The 12,928-nt window shown below is 37.0% G+C and overlaps 1 protein-coding gene across 7 annotated transcripts in view; it reads right to left on the bottom strand.

The window, feature by feature from the left end:
• The window catches only part of RYR2 (ryanodine receptor 2), a 746,950-nt gene that overhangs the window by 112,993 nt on the left and 621,029 nt on the right, over positions 1-12,928 (bottom strand). For all 7 annotated transcript variants that reach the window (XM_067025663.1, XM_067025662.1, XM_067025661.1 and 4 more), the window contains 5 exons: positions 11,827-11,957; positions 8,420-8,740; positions 6,372-6,612; positions 5,887-5,974; positions 4,633-4,725 (listed from right to left, as the gene is read on the bottom strand). In XM_067025663.1, the coding sequence (XP_066881764.1) occupies positions 4,633-4,725; positions 5,887-5,974; positions 6,372-6,612; positions 8,420-8,740; positions 11,827-11,957 (874 nt within the window). The remainder of the gene's footprint in view (positions 1-4,632; positions 4,726-5,886; positions 5,975-6,371; positions 6,613-8,419; positions 8,741-11,826; positions 11,958-12,928) is intronic.

Below are 12,928 nucleotides of genomic sequence, written 5' to 3' on the forward strand. Positions count from 1 at the left end.
TGTACTATTAAATTGATTAACCCCAAAAATAATGAATCAGTGGTTTTACACGAGCTCTTTGCTAAAAGGAAACCTAACCACACTGATAAAAATAATTACCCAAATGAGGAACCACCATCCTAAAAATTAAGGAAATTGATATAAATTATGCAAACATATTCCTACCCAATACTGGTAATTTAGTTTTTGCAAAACAATATTACTCAATACATTAAAGTCTAAATTTTACTGGTGCTGAAGTTTTCTTTGATTTTAACTTGTAAAGGTCTTTTGGTTTTACTGTTGTAAAAGTAGAAGGAGCTTCTACCTGGCTTGATATTTATAAATATTTAAGCAACCTTATAATAAAAATAATTTAAATCAACACTAAAGGCAACTCTACACTGCTCAGTTTTGAGAAGTACTAGATAAATTAATTCCTACTTATGCTTAAAATATCATCTTGCTTTCTATACCATAGGAAATCTGTAAACTGAAAAGAACAGTCAATAAATCTTTGAACTTTTATGGGTGATATAGTCCACTGTTGATATGAAGAAATTAAATATACGAGCAATCAAATATCCTCATGTACATCTATAAGGGCTGGTTTTTCCTTGTTCAGTACCGATTTCCTCCCCAGACTATGGAGCTCCATTAGGGAAGTGGCCAAACCTATTTTGTTCCTTTTTGTATATGCAGAACCAAGCACTGTGCCTTACTCATAGGAGCTATTTAATGATTTGAACAGAACTGCTAAAACTACTGAATTTGCATAGTTCATTTTCAATCCTAACATTTGAATCAGATATGAATACACAATAACATGGCCAATATGTAGGCACTGATGGAAGAAATTTTCACATATTGAGATCTGGGAAAGTCATTCTGGCTTACACATGATTTAACTTAAATTTTACGCTAATTAGAATAGCTTGTTTTGTGACCCATCAAACACGCATTGTGCATCTGCTTTAACCACTGAAGAAACAAATGCATTTAAAAAATTAAAATAGAGTAACTGTGGCTCAGACATCCAAAATGGAGCTCAGTGGCCACTGTGAATGTGGTCTGAGACACGATCCTGCATCACAGAGAACTTGAATTTTTCTGAAGTGCACCACTCTCAAGGACACCACCAGCCATTCTCAAAACATCTGCTAGCCCCTGCCAGCTGCAGTGTCGTGGTCTCAAGATCTCCTTGGTAACTATGCAACTATTTCAGACCCCGACCAATCCTTACTTAACAAGCACACTTCTTGCCAGGTCCAGTCATAATTTTTGACAAATAACTTATGTAATTTTGCAGTGTTTGCCTTTGTAAGTCTCCCCCATTTTGTAGTACGGCAGAACATAATTCACCTGCTTCTTGAATCTGTGTCTCCCGGGTTAGAGTCCTCAGTTTGGCTCAAATAAAACTCTTTTCTATTCCTATTACAGATTGTTTATGATTTCTGTCAACAGCATATTTAAGGAGGAGAGTCGGATAAATGACCTCTCTCTTAAATCAATCTGTATGTGTGTGTGTGTGTGTGTGTGTCTGTCTGTTTCTCTCTCATACACACACACAGACACATGCACGCACCACAAATACAGCTCCAACAATTTCACCTAAAATAACCTAAAATTTAATAGAGGACCAAGAAAAAGGGAAGAATTTTCTAATATTCCTACAAGAAAATGGCCTACAACCACCCCCAAAATAGCCATAAAATCATAAATGACTTCTGAAAATTTAGATATATGAAGGATAAAAGTGAACCTATTCATCAAAAAGAGAAGAGATTACAAGTGTTGGTGAGAATGTGGAGGAAAGGGAACCCTTGTGCACTGCTGGTGGGAATGCAAACTGGTTCAGCCACTGTGGAACTGCATGGAGGTTCCTCAAAAAATAAGAAAAATAGAACTCCCAGAGTATTATGGCCAATTATACATGCACTGGCCTCTCTCTGGGCTACCTACATTTTGCTTTAAGTCAAAATGAGCTTCCCTATCCCAGATTTCCTATTCCATATTGGTCTGCTGGCCAACTTATATACTCTTCTAATTTGGGAAATGGCACTCCATACAAAGAGTGATTATCCCTGCTCGAGCGACTGGCTGAAGACTGATGTGTGACAATGTGTCCTTTGGTTGGTGTTTGCATTTGGTCTCAATCTCTGGCCAAAAGGAGTTCATTTCTCCTGCAGGACTCTGGGAGGGTGGCTCTATCGGCTGCTGTGACGCCTTAGACAGATGGTGTAAGGTCTTGTCGCAGAAATCCCTGAAGCTTTCTGCATCTCTCTGCTCTCAGCATTTCAGGAGGGAACACCTCTCTGTTCATTTCAGTTTCAGATGTAAGACCTCTGGCCACCCTACTGGTATCCATTCTTGACCCCAGACCCAAATGATACAGCTTTCGGGGAGAGAACTTACTCATCCCCTGACTACCTTCCACTTCTGAATCCATCTTGCCATATCCGTGGTCAGCTGAGAACCTCAATGATACTGATAAAAACTGCAGTTATGACACTGCTATGACCAACCAGCGACTCTCAAATCTGTCCAAATGTTGACAAATGCACATCATGATTACTTTAGTAAAACAATATAGGTAACATGTTAGTATATTTGACTCCATTGTTTGAACTAGAAACATTTTTTCTAGGAAAAAAATTTACTGTACTTACACGATATAAAACGTCAAGCACATATGCAGGCAAAAAAAATTTTTAGGCAAAGAAGCAAGGCATAGTCGCTGATTTCTAAATTTTTCATCAATATTACTGTTATTTGCGATCTTTCTCGTCTCAGAGTATTAGCAGTCATAGGTAAAAAGACTAAAAGGGTTAATAAATTTGGTGGGGGGAGACATTAAATTTGAGATGCTCCTATCCATTACTTCTGATATTTTCCTGAAAATAGGAGTAAATGTCAATGGTTGTAGATGCCTCAGTTGAGGTTACAGGATGTACAATGCTTTGAGTGTATGGTTGGAGAATCATTGGACTAGAATGATGGAAACGAGGGAAGAGGATGTCTGTATAGAGGTATGCAGACCTCTGCTCTGAAGACCTTTAATTTATCTTGAGTTTGATAATACACTGGAGTCACTGTCACCCTCCAAAAGAAAACACTGACCTCTTATGTCCTCTCTCTATGCCTTTGTTAACACTGGCCTACATTGACAGCATACTGACAAAGCAGGGTAATTCACTAACAGTTTTCAGTTCAGAACATCCCTGTGAAATATATACTCTTAGTATAGCATCCTCTGAAGGAGCAGTTCCTCACTCGTTAGGCTTACTGTCTGCCCAGAGGAAAGAAAATGTATCACCTTTTATGAGTGTTTCAAGAGCACAGATGCACAGAGTAATAATAGCCTGTAGTAGTCGGACAACTGTTCTAGTCATTTAAAGCTTCAGCCAGCATTAGCTTTGAGTTCATGTGTAACAGTATCAAATACATGGCATTTACAACTCTGAATAAGACTAGAGTACTGAGTGATGCTATTTTATTGTCCTGGTGGTCGCCAATGAAACAAGTCAGATGGACTCTTGGGGTTCATCTCTCTTCCCATAATTTATCGAGTTGGTCGAGACTGATTTCCGTGGCCACCGTGCCACGCTACTTTGCATCTCTGACCATTTGGTAGTATATTTTGTGTGTTACCCCATCTAATATATTCATTTTCTTATTCAGTGGTAATTCAAAAGATAAAGGCACATATTTTTCAGTGTTTTGAAAGGTCCCCAAGTCCCCAACATGAGTGATGCAGAAAACAAAAACTTCCACTTCATATGTGAGAACTTAGAATTAATCCATGTGGTTCTTAAACAATGCAGCTAATTATCTTGCGGTGTATTTATTTGACACACGTAAGTGTACATACATTTCCTCTGATGAATACATATTATTGACTAATTATATCTATATTATACTGATTGGCAATTTTGTGAGTGTGTGTGTATATTAAGCATGTCTTTTTATTGTGATGCCTTGACATCATGGGCCCTGCTGATCTTTGAGTGCCGCTCCCAGGGTTAGTCAGTTCCTAGAGATGGAAAATTACTTGACTGCAAGCACGCCTTTCATACACAAACCAATCAATTCAGAGTCCTTGTCGTCCAATCACCTCCTTTACCTGAATCTCAATCCACCTGCCCTCATCACCCAGGGCCATGTACCAGACAACTAGGGACAGTCCCTACACCCCAGAGCCCACTGAAATGATTCAAGCTAGCCAATGCTAAACCTGCTTACCCTACCTCGCCCACTCCTTTCCACAGAAACCATAATAAAGGCTCTTGTCCACATAGTCCCCTTGCTCCCTCCACCTCATGGCTGAGCCTGGTGCTTCCCCATGTGTCCTCACTATATGCCGTACCTTCTGTTTCCAGGCAACTGTGAGTAAAATCTTCTTCCTCCATGACGGTCATTTCTATGTCTACATGTCTTGCCACACCTGATTACAGTAAGTCCCAGGTACCCTTAAAACTGTGTGTGTGTGTGTGTGTGTGTGTGTGTGTGTGTGTATTTAATCAGTAAACATATTATCAAACCCATCAAATTCCAGTTACAAACCTTCAAAAGATCTAAAAAATATCCACCAACTCAACTAATGAACGTTATATTCACACATTTTCTAGAAAGTAAAACAGATGATAGTAATACCTTGGACATCTTTGACTTGGTGTCCGTAATAAGGAAAGACATATTGTTGATTTCATTCTGTACGACGAAGTTCTGCTCTTCTCTTTTGAAATTCTGAGAAGTCCCAAAGGAAGTTTCAGTTAAAACCACAGATAAGTACTTCATGGAATAGAGGTTACAAAGGAACCCAAACTTTCTACAAAGGTAGGTAGTAATTTGATATAGAAGACTTATAGAGAAAGGAAAAAAATAGTTGTTGAATATTAAATGAGGGTGCTTGGCTGGGGGCAACAATTCTGGGAACTAGGTAGAAATACGCATGTTTCAAAGATGAGAATACTGAGGTTCAGAAAATTTAAGTAACCGAGCCACACACCTACCAAGGGGTAGAATGAATACTCAAACACCAACTACCTGGTGGAAAGCATATACTGCCTTTTGGGATAAACACAGATTTCCTAAGGGCATGCACAACTATAACGCCACTTTCCATTTTGTCAGATATTTTATCTACTTTTTCATATACCTACAAATTATTTTATTCATTTTTAATTTAGGAACATACAAACACTGGCAAAGTCAAGTGTTTAAGCAGTGGTAGTAGTGAAAGCAAATACAGAATAAAAGGAGAAATAATCACAGAGCTTTAAAAGAGAGGTTAACAATCTAATTATACGTGTTTCTTTTTTAAAGGAGCATAACCCAAACAAAATAATTTCACGGTAAGCATCTAAATATGTTAATAATTTATGAGTAATAAAAGATGTTGCATGAAGGACAGTGAATAGACTAAGCCTCAATTTTCATTCAGCTCATATTAACATTCTAATTTTACTATTAATAACATTATAACTGCTCACATAGTTTCACCTTTAAAAATCTGGGTTAGAACGTATATAACATATATTAACAGATTTGTGTTTTAAATATATCCATGAGATTCAAAAGCACTTATTCAGATTCTTTCTCTTATTCTTGAAACTAACACTAGGCATTTCATCTAAAAACCTACTGATTATGATAAATACTCAGCACAATTAAAAATCTCTGTGATTGTTTGAAGATAAATTACAAAACTCAAAAGAAGGCTGATATTGCATCAAACTCCCCAGGGAAACCTAGTCTCTCTCCTGACCAGTTAAGTGATACTAAGGAGATTACCTTGAGAAACACTCTGATAGGTATTTACTAAGGGGATCGGAAAATTCATTAAATTTTGAAAGTCCTTAACATATTCCAGAGAGTAATAAGCACTGTCAGTATTTTCCTACTTACATGGGATTTTGACCAGTAGATAAACACCTCTGCAACCATACGGAAAAGATCTTCTGCTTCTGGGTTGGGCTCTTTTAGCCACTTTGCCCTAGATCACATAATAAATAAAGTGGTGTCTCAGTTACTCCTTAATTAAAAAAAAAAAAAATCACACTCCTAAAGTTAAATGTGAAACCAAGTAAACTGAGGGTGACAATGCTTGTCCACAGAGCTCATAAATGGCTTCAGTGTACAAGCTGTAACATTTTAAATCATTTAAACATTGTAACTGTCAAAGTGCTAGCTTTTACACCCACAAGGCAGACTGCTCCACAATGGGATTTCCAATTGTAATTTTAAGATGTTTGGTGAAATTCACATCTGATAATGTCATCATTGTGACAGACTCATTGCTAAGTAGTGAATGAAGCAATTCCACTGGGACATATGAACACAGTAAGGTTATGACTGAATTAGAGAAATTAAATCACTTTTGAACATTCTACCTGTTATAGTCCACAAATCTAATCAAGAGCGGGTAGAAGGCATAGAGATCTCTGGCCAGCGTGGTGAACTCGTCTAGAATGAGAAGTTCAGCCTCGGACATATCCCCCCTGACCTCGGATTTCAGATGGTCTTCCTCTGATACCACCATCGCTGCCTTTTTCTTGAGTTTCTCCATTAATGGCAAGAAATGAGTTTTCAAGAGCTGAGGTTTCACTTTATTTATAATAGGCTGGGAAAATACTGTTTGAAGACAGACATTAATATTCCGCTCTGCATAAACATTCATTAAAATGAGGATTAGATGGTCATCACAATTGTACAGCATGATTAAGCCTCCCTCTCCTCCAGCACATGACTTCCTTTAGAATTCAGCCCATGACTCAGTCCTTTTTCTAGTCCCAAACCTAATTACATAGCTGCTGTTCAAAAATGATTACTGAATTGAAACTGATGTGCTTCCTTGTTTTCAAAAAAGAAAGAAATTGGCAGCTAATTTAGAATTTTAAAAAAGACATTCATTCACTTTGGAAATCGATTATTTTCACACAAAGAAGAAAAGTCCCCAAATGGAAAAGTTCCCCCGGCCCTTTTTTTTAGAAGAGATACACATCACTGAATACTTATATGAGACCACTACCTACTTAACTACTATGCCATCTCATTATAACTGTCCCCATCCTTGTCCCAGTGGAAGAGTTAGATTACATATAATACTGCTCTTTTAGTTAATAGTAGTTGTAGTTGTTAACAACAGTTCTAAACTTCATTAGGCCATTTTTTTAAATTTAATTTTTACTTTATATCGGAGTATAGTTGATTTACAATGCTGTGTTAGTTTCAGGTAGACGGCAAAGTGATTCAGTTATACATAAACATATATCCGTTCTTTTTCAGGTTCTTTTCCCATATAGGTTATTACAAAATATTGAGCAGAGTTCCCTGTGCTATAGAGTAGGTCCTTGTTGATTACCTATTTTATATATAGTAGTGTGTATATATTAATCCCTCCCCCTCACCTTTCCCCTTTGGTAACCATAAGTTTGTTTTTTAGGCCATTTTAAAAGGAATTTTTTTCTCCCTAAGAGTAACATACACACACTGGGGAAGTGTATAAAAGAGAAATGTTAAAAATCATCCATAATTACCCTACCCAAATTCGTAAGACATTGGTGTAGTTTTTTTGGAAATTTTCCCAATAAGTAATATCATATGTAAACTCCTGAATTCAAATTTTTAAAGTTCTTTTTTTTTTTTTTTTTTTTTCGGTACGCAGGCCTCTCACTGTTGTGGCCTCTCCCGTTGCGGAGCACAGGCTCTGGACGCGCAGTCTCAGCAGCCATGGCTCACGGGCCCAGCCGCTCCGCGGCACATGGGATCCTCCCGGACCGGGGCACGAACCCGCGTCCCCTGCATCGGCAGGCGGACTCTCAACCACTGCGCCACCAGGGAAGCCCCTAAAGTTCTTCTTTTAACCCTTCACGATATTCTGAATATTTTCCACATCATAAAATATTGTTGAAATCTTAATGTTTGAAAAAAAGCATAATATTCTGGTATATACGTGCACAACCTATTTAACCATACTCTAGTGGCTGGGCATTCAAATTGCCTCCAATTACTCAATATAAATAGTGCAATGATTCAGAAGCTTAAATGTAAATATTTGTATCTTTTGATTGTCCTCCCCCATTCCTGCTAAGAGAGATGACGAAACCTGGGTGGCTTCAAAATCCAGTTTTATTTTTGTCTCTGTCTGCAGAATCATAAATTTTTACTGCTGTGTCCACTGATTAATCTTAGCGAGATTAGTCAAATCTAGAAAAATGTTTACTCACTTAAAAGTAGTAACTATATGGAAAGTTACCCAATGTCTGATTAAATCTACTTTTTTTTTTTTTTAGAACAGCATGACAGAAATAATCCAGAATATTTTTTGAGCACAGAGCAAATATTCACAAAGATTGAGATAGACAAATTTTAGTCTTCTGTATTTCAAATCTTTTTGGAAATAAACAAATGGAAGTGGCACATTCCTTCCCAGTCTTACCTGCTAACCTTTTCATCCAGGCTCCCTCATCAATTCCCAAGTTATTATATATGATTTTCAGGATATTTCCCAGCAGCGTGTTCATGTGCTCTGAGTTCAGAGCCGTGCAGCACATCTCAGACCTCCCTGGATTATTCTCGGGTCCGTGCTCCCACCAACGAGACATGTAGCTACACAGCATGGGCAGGATAACTTCCATCACGTGTGGCATTTGTGTGTAGCGAATACCGGACTCAGCTAAGTCCACAATTTCTTCCATGAGTTTCTCCAAAGATGGTATATTTGGACAAACATCTTCGACATTAGTTGGCAAATTAAGAGCTAGAGAAGCACATGTACAAATGACATGTATTCAGTGAAAGAAGTGACCCGAAACAGACACAAGCAACCATTTCACACTGGGCTTCAAAACTCAGCCAGACCTGGCATGCCTTCAGCTGGATTCCTCTCCTTTTTTTTTTTTTTTTAAACTGAAGTATAGTTGATTTACAATGTCCTGCCAATCTCTGCTGTACATGCTGTACAGCAAGGTGACTCAGTTATACACATATAGACATTCATTTTTTATATTCTTTTCCATTATGGTTTATCACAGGATATTGAGTAAAGTTCCCTGTGCCTCTGCAGTTTCCCATGGCAGCTATTTCAAGCTTTCTTCTTCCCTGAGTCCCTACCCAACCACCTGAAGATCAGCAAATGACCGATCCTTCTACTTCAGAACAAACAGGAATATCAGATGTCTCACATTCCAACTGCCTGCCCTCATCTGGACAGGATTGCTGTGTCTGGTCTCACATTCATGTCTGTTCCCCTTTTCAGCAGGAGTTCTGAGGTCCCTATTCAGGGCTCACCTGTGTTCTGATGCAGTCTACCCTCCAGCAGCCGCCTTGCTCAGGACTGTATTTTCAGCTCCTTCTCTACCCGCCTCTTCCGTAGCAAACCTATACACATGCTCAGCTCCCTCCTAGGCTGTTTACCTTTACAGGTGCTCTCCTAGCCACAGAACTGAAGGCTTCTGCTTTTCACCACTGAACAAATTTATTCCTTTACAATCCTTATCTTACTAAGTGTTTCAAGGGCGTTTCACATCACTGACCTAAGTTCCTTTTCCTAAAATCCCCCTTTTCCTTAACTTCAATGCATTCAGTGTTTCTTGACTCTCTTCTGAATTTTGTCAGTCTCCTTTTGTTGACTCTTTTCTTCTTGCTGAACTTTTAAATATGGGTTTTCTTTAGGGATTTATCTTGAACTCACTTCTCTTTTTCAGCTTATATGTTTGCCTAGGCAATTCTGGCCATTCCTACAGGCTTCTGCTATAAGAGAATAACTCTCAAAGCCATATTCCCTAAAGTTTTTTTGTGTGTCTCATAAGGAATGTGTCAAATGCAACTAAAATACAACGGGTCTAAATTTAAACTTGACCTTTCCTCTCCAATCTACCTCTTGAGCCTGCACTACTATCTCGTGAAGACAACATTATCCAATGAGTCACCCAGGCTAGAAACCTGGGAGAAATTCTAGGTTGTGATGCTCCTTCATCTCCTACAGGAGATGATTCTACCTCTAGGATTTCTCATAACCTCTTCACTATAGACTCCATCCAGGGGGTCTTGCCCAATTAGATTTCTTCTGCATTACCACAATCATTATCTAACTGGTGATACACACTCATTCGTCTTCCTTATTTCTGCCATGATGGAGTTCTAAAATGCAAAGCTACTCATGTTACTCCCCTTTTAAAAGCCAATAAAAGGATCCTTTTTGCACTGGTACAGTCCCCACTCTTTACCTGACACAGGAAGCCTACCTCGCCTCTTCTTGGCTTTCCATTCTTGCCTCATCTTTTCTCTTTCTTTCCTGAAAGCTACTGCCTCCTCAAAGTACTTGACGTTTCTCCTAACGTACCAGACTTTCAGTGTTCCTAATTTCAAGGCTCATCTGTACAAACTCTGCTAAGCCTTCCCAGGTGCTCTCAGCTCAAACTGCTTTTTTGTGTCCCCAGTGTTTTTTTTTTTTTTTAATATTTATTTATTTATTTGGTTGCACCGGGTTTTAGTTGCAGAAGGCAGGCTCTTTATTTGTGGTTCACGGGCTCCTTAGTTGTGGCATGTGGGCTCCTTAGTTGTGGCATGCATGTGGGATCTAGTTCCCCGACCAGGGATCGAACCCTGGCCCCCTGCATTGGGAGTGCAGAGTCTTATCCACTGCGCCACTGGGGAAGTCCCCCCAGTGTTCTTTATTCTGAATTCATCACATATATTCAGCAGTCTCTCTCCCTCTACTGCAACTAAAAACTCCCTGAAGAAAAAAATCAAATCTTATTTATCTTTCTATATACCATCTCCTCAATCTACCAATGATCATTTGTTGAATGACTTGACTAAAAAAATGAATGAAGGAGAATCATTAAATACAATTCCTTTCCTTTGTTATGCAAATGACATATTATAGAAAATAAGCTAGGAAATTATCTGCTCTGTGTATTTCCTTATCTGTAACAAAATAACAATCTGCTTCATTCTTGATTCATTACAAAAATATTAATGAATCAACAAACCTTAATAAGACAACTTAATAGGACATGCTTATACAGATAATTAACAATCCAAACTCAACTGTGTTTTACTGTTTACAAATATATTGTGCAACTTATATAAAAAATATTGCTAAGTTATATTTAACATATTTTTCTTTAACTTCCTCTGTGATATGAAATTAGAATCATAAATTAGGAAAATTAAATAATGATTATTCCAGTTTTTAAAAGGTTTACTTAAAAAATTCACTATAAAAATCACTGTAACCAGTAGCTCCCATATAGACATGAATTACACAGAGAAATGATCTCATCACCAGAGACGTATGCATTTGTGAACAGCTAATAATTCTTGTTCAAGTTGGGGAAACTCTTGAGGGCTTTTGGAAAATGATTAAAATAAAATATACTTTATTAGGCTTAGAGGACCAAACTATATCAGAAAAACATCACAGGGAATAAAACTGTTCCAATAAGATAGACATACCCAGTGAACCAAGAGAAATGAAAGGTACAAATCTGTAACTGTAACAAATAAGAATACCATACACTTACTGACTACCTATAAGAGATAAGTGAATCAGAAATCAGATTGACCTATTTTTCCATATCTGCTGATTATTCTTATTATTAAGAGGGTTAATTTGTCTGTGGCTCATTGACTTCGAAGAAATTAAACTAATTTTCTTTCAGAAACACTATGGAAATAGGATACAGCATTCCAAAAAATTCCAAATAATAACACCTAAGAACAAATAACATGGAGATAATAAATTAAAACAGCCCATTAAAAAATCACGGTCAGAAAATGCAACAAATGTCATTAAGTTTTAGCTTCAAATATCAAGTAGTGCACATGCTTCTGTGTTACCTGCTCTCTCTCGAGAAGACTTAGTATTGTAGATGGAGTAAATATTGTGTTTGTCGAGATGAGTTTCCAAAAATGCTACAGGAAAGGCACCAGCAAAGGCAGCCAGACACTCTCCTAATGCAGAACGTTGCCTATAAGTGGAAAACACTTATATTTTTTAAGTCTTCTAAGTGAAAAACTGAAGAAGTTACATTAAAATTGGAAAGGCCAACCTAAAAGAAGGACAATCATAGTGCTACTGCTACTGATAAAAACTAACCCTCAAATCCAATTTCTATATTACAAAACATCATGTGCTTTCAATAGCAAATTCCCTGCCATTATAAAAAAACCACACCTAAATTATCTGTCAGCTAACAAGAAGTTAAAAACAGTACAGACAAAAATAACAACAATAAAAAAAAAACCCAAGCCCTGTAAATTCCCTCATAAGTTTGGACATTTCACTTTTTTTCTTTCTTTCTTTTAACATGATGACCTAAGGAACAATTCTTGCCACGTGAATAAATGGATTTTGATAAAAATTTTAAAAATAAAGTACTAATACAACATACAAATAAAACTTTCTGAAAATTTACTATGTATAAGTAATTTCAGGGTAGCTATGAAATATAAGGACATATTAGATGCTAAAAACTATTGATAACACTTAAAATTAATATATCATTTTCAAGGGAAGGAAGGGAATCAGACTGTGATCAATTTATTCAAGGCTTCCCTTGCCACTGATATAAATTCTCTCTCCCTCAGTTACCTACTTAATCCAAGGCTTTACTGGCATCTTAAGTGTTTATTAAATATAGAATAATGTGAGTTATTTCAGCAAATTATGAACTCCTTAAATGACTTTGAATATGTATCTTATTTAAAAGTCAATAAAATGGATCAAATTAAGAAAAGATTACATAATTCTCTTAGACAGTTTTAAATTTCTCACTAAAAAAAAATACTTAAAATTAACACTGTCTGATTATCTAATATTTTAATTAAAAATGACTAGATAAATATTCAGCTAGGAGAAAATATTCCTTCATAGAATGACACTGAATAAGACAAAGTTCAATTCAAACATTTCATAACATTTCATTACTAAAGATAATTA

This window comes from Kogia breviceps, chromosome 2 (genome assembly GCF_026419965.1).
Source record: "Kogia breviceps isolate mKogBre1 chromosome 2, mKogBre1 haplotype 1, whole genome shotgun sequence".
Classification (NCBI taxonomy): Eukaryota; Metazoa; Chordata; class Mammalia; order Artiodactyla; family Physeteridae; genus Kogia; species Kogia breviceps.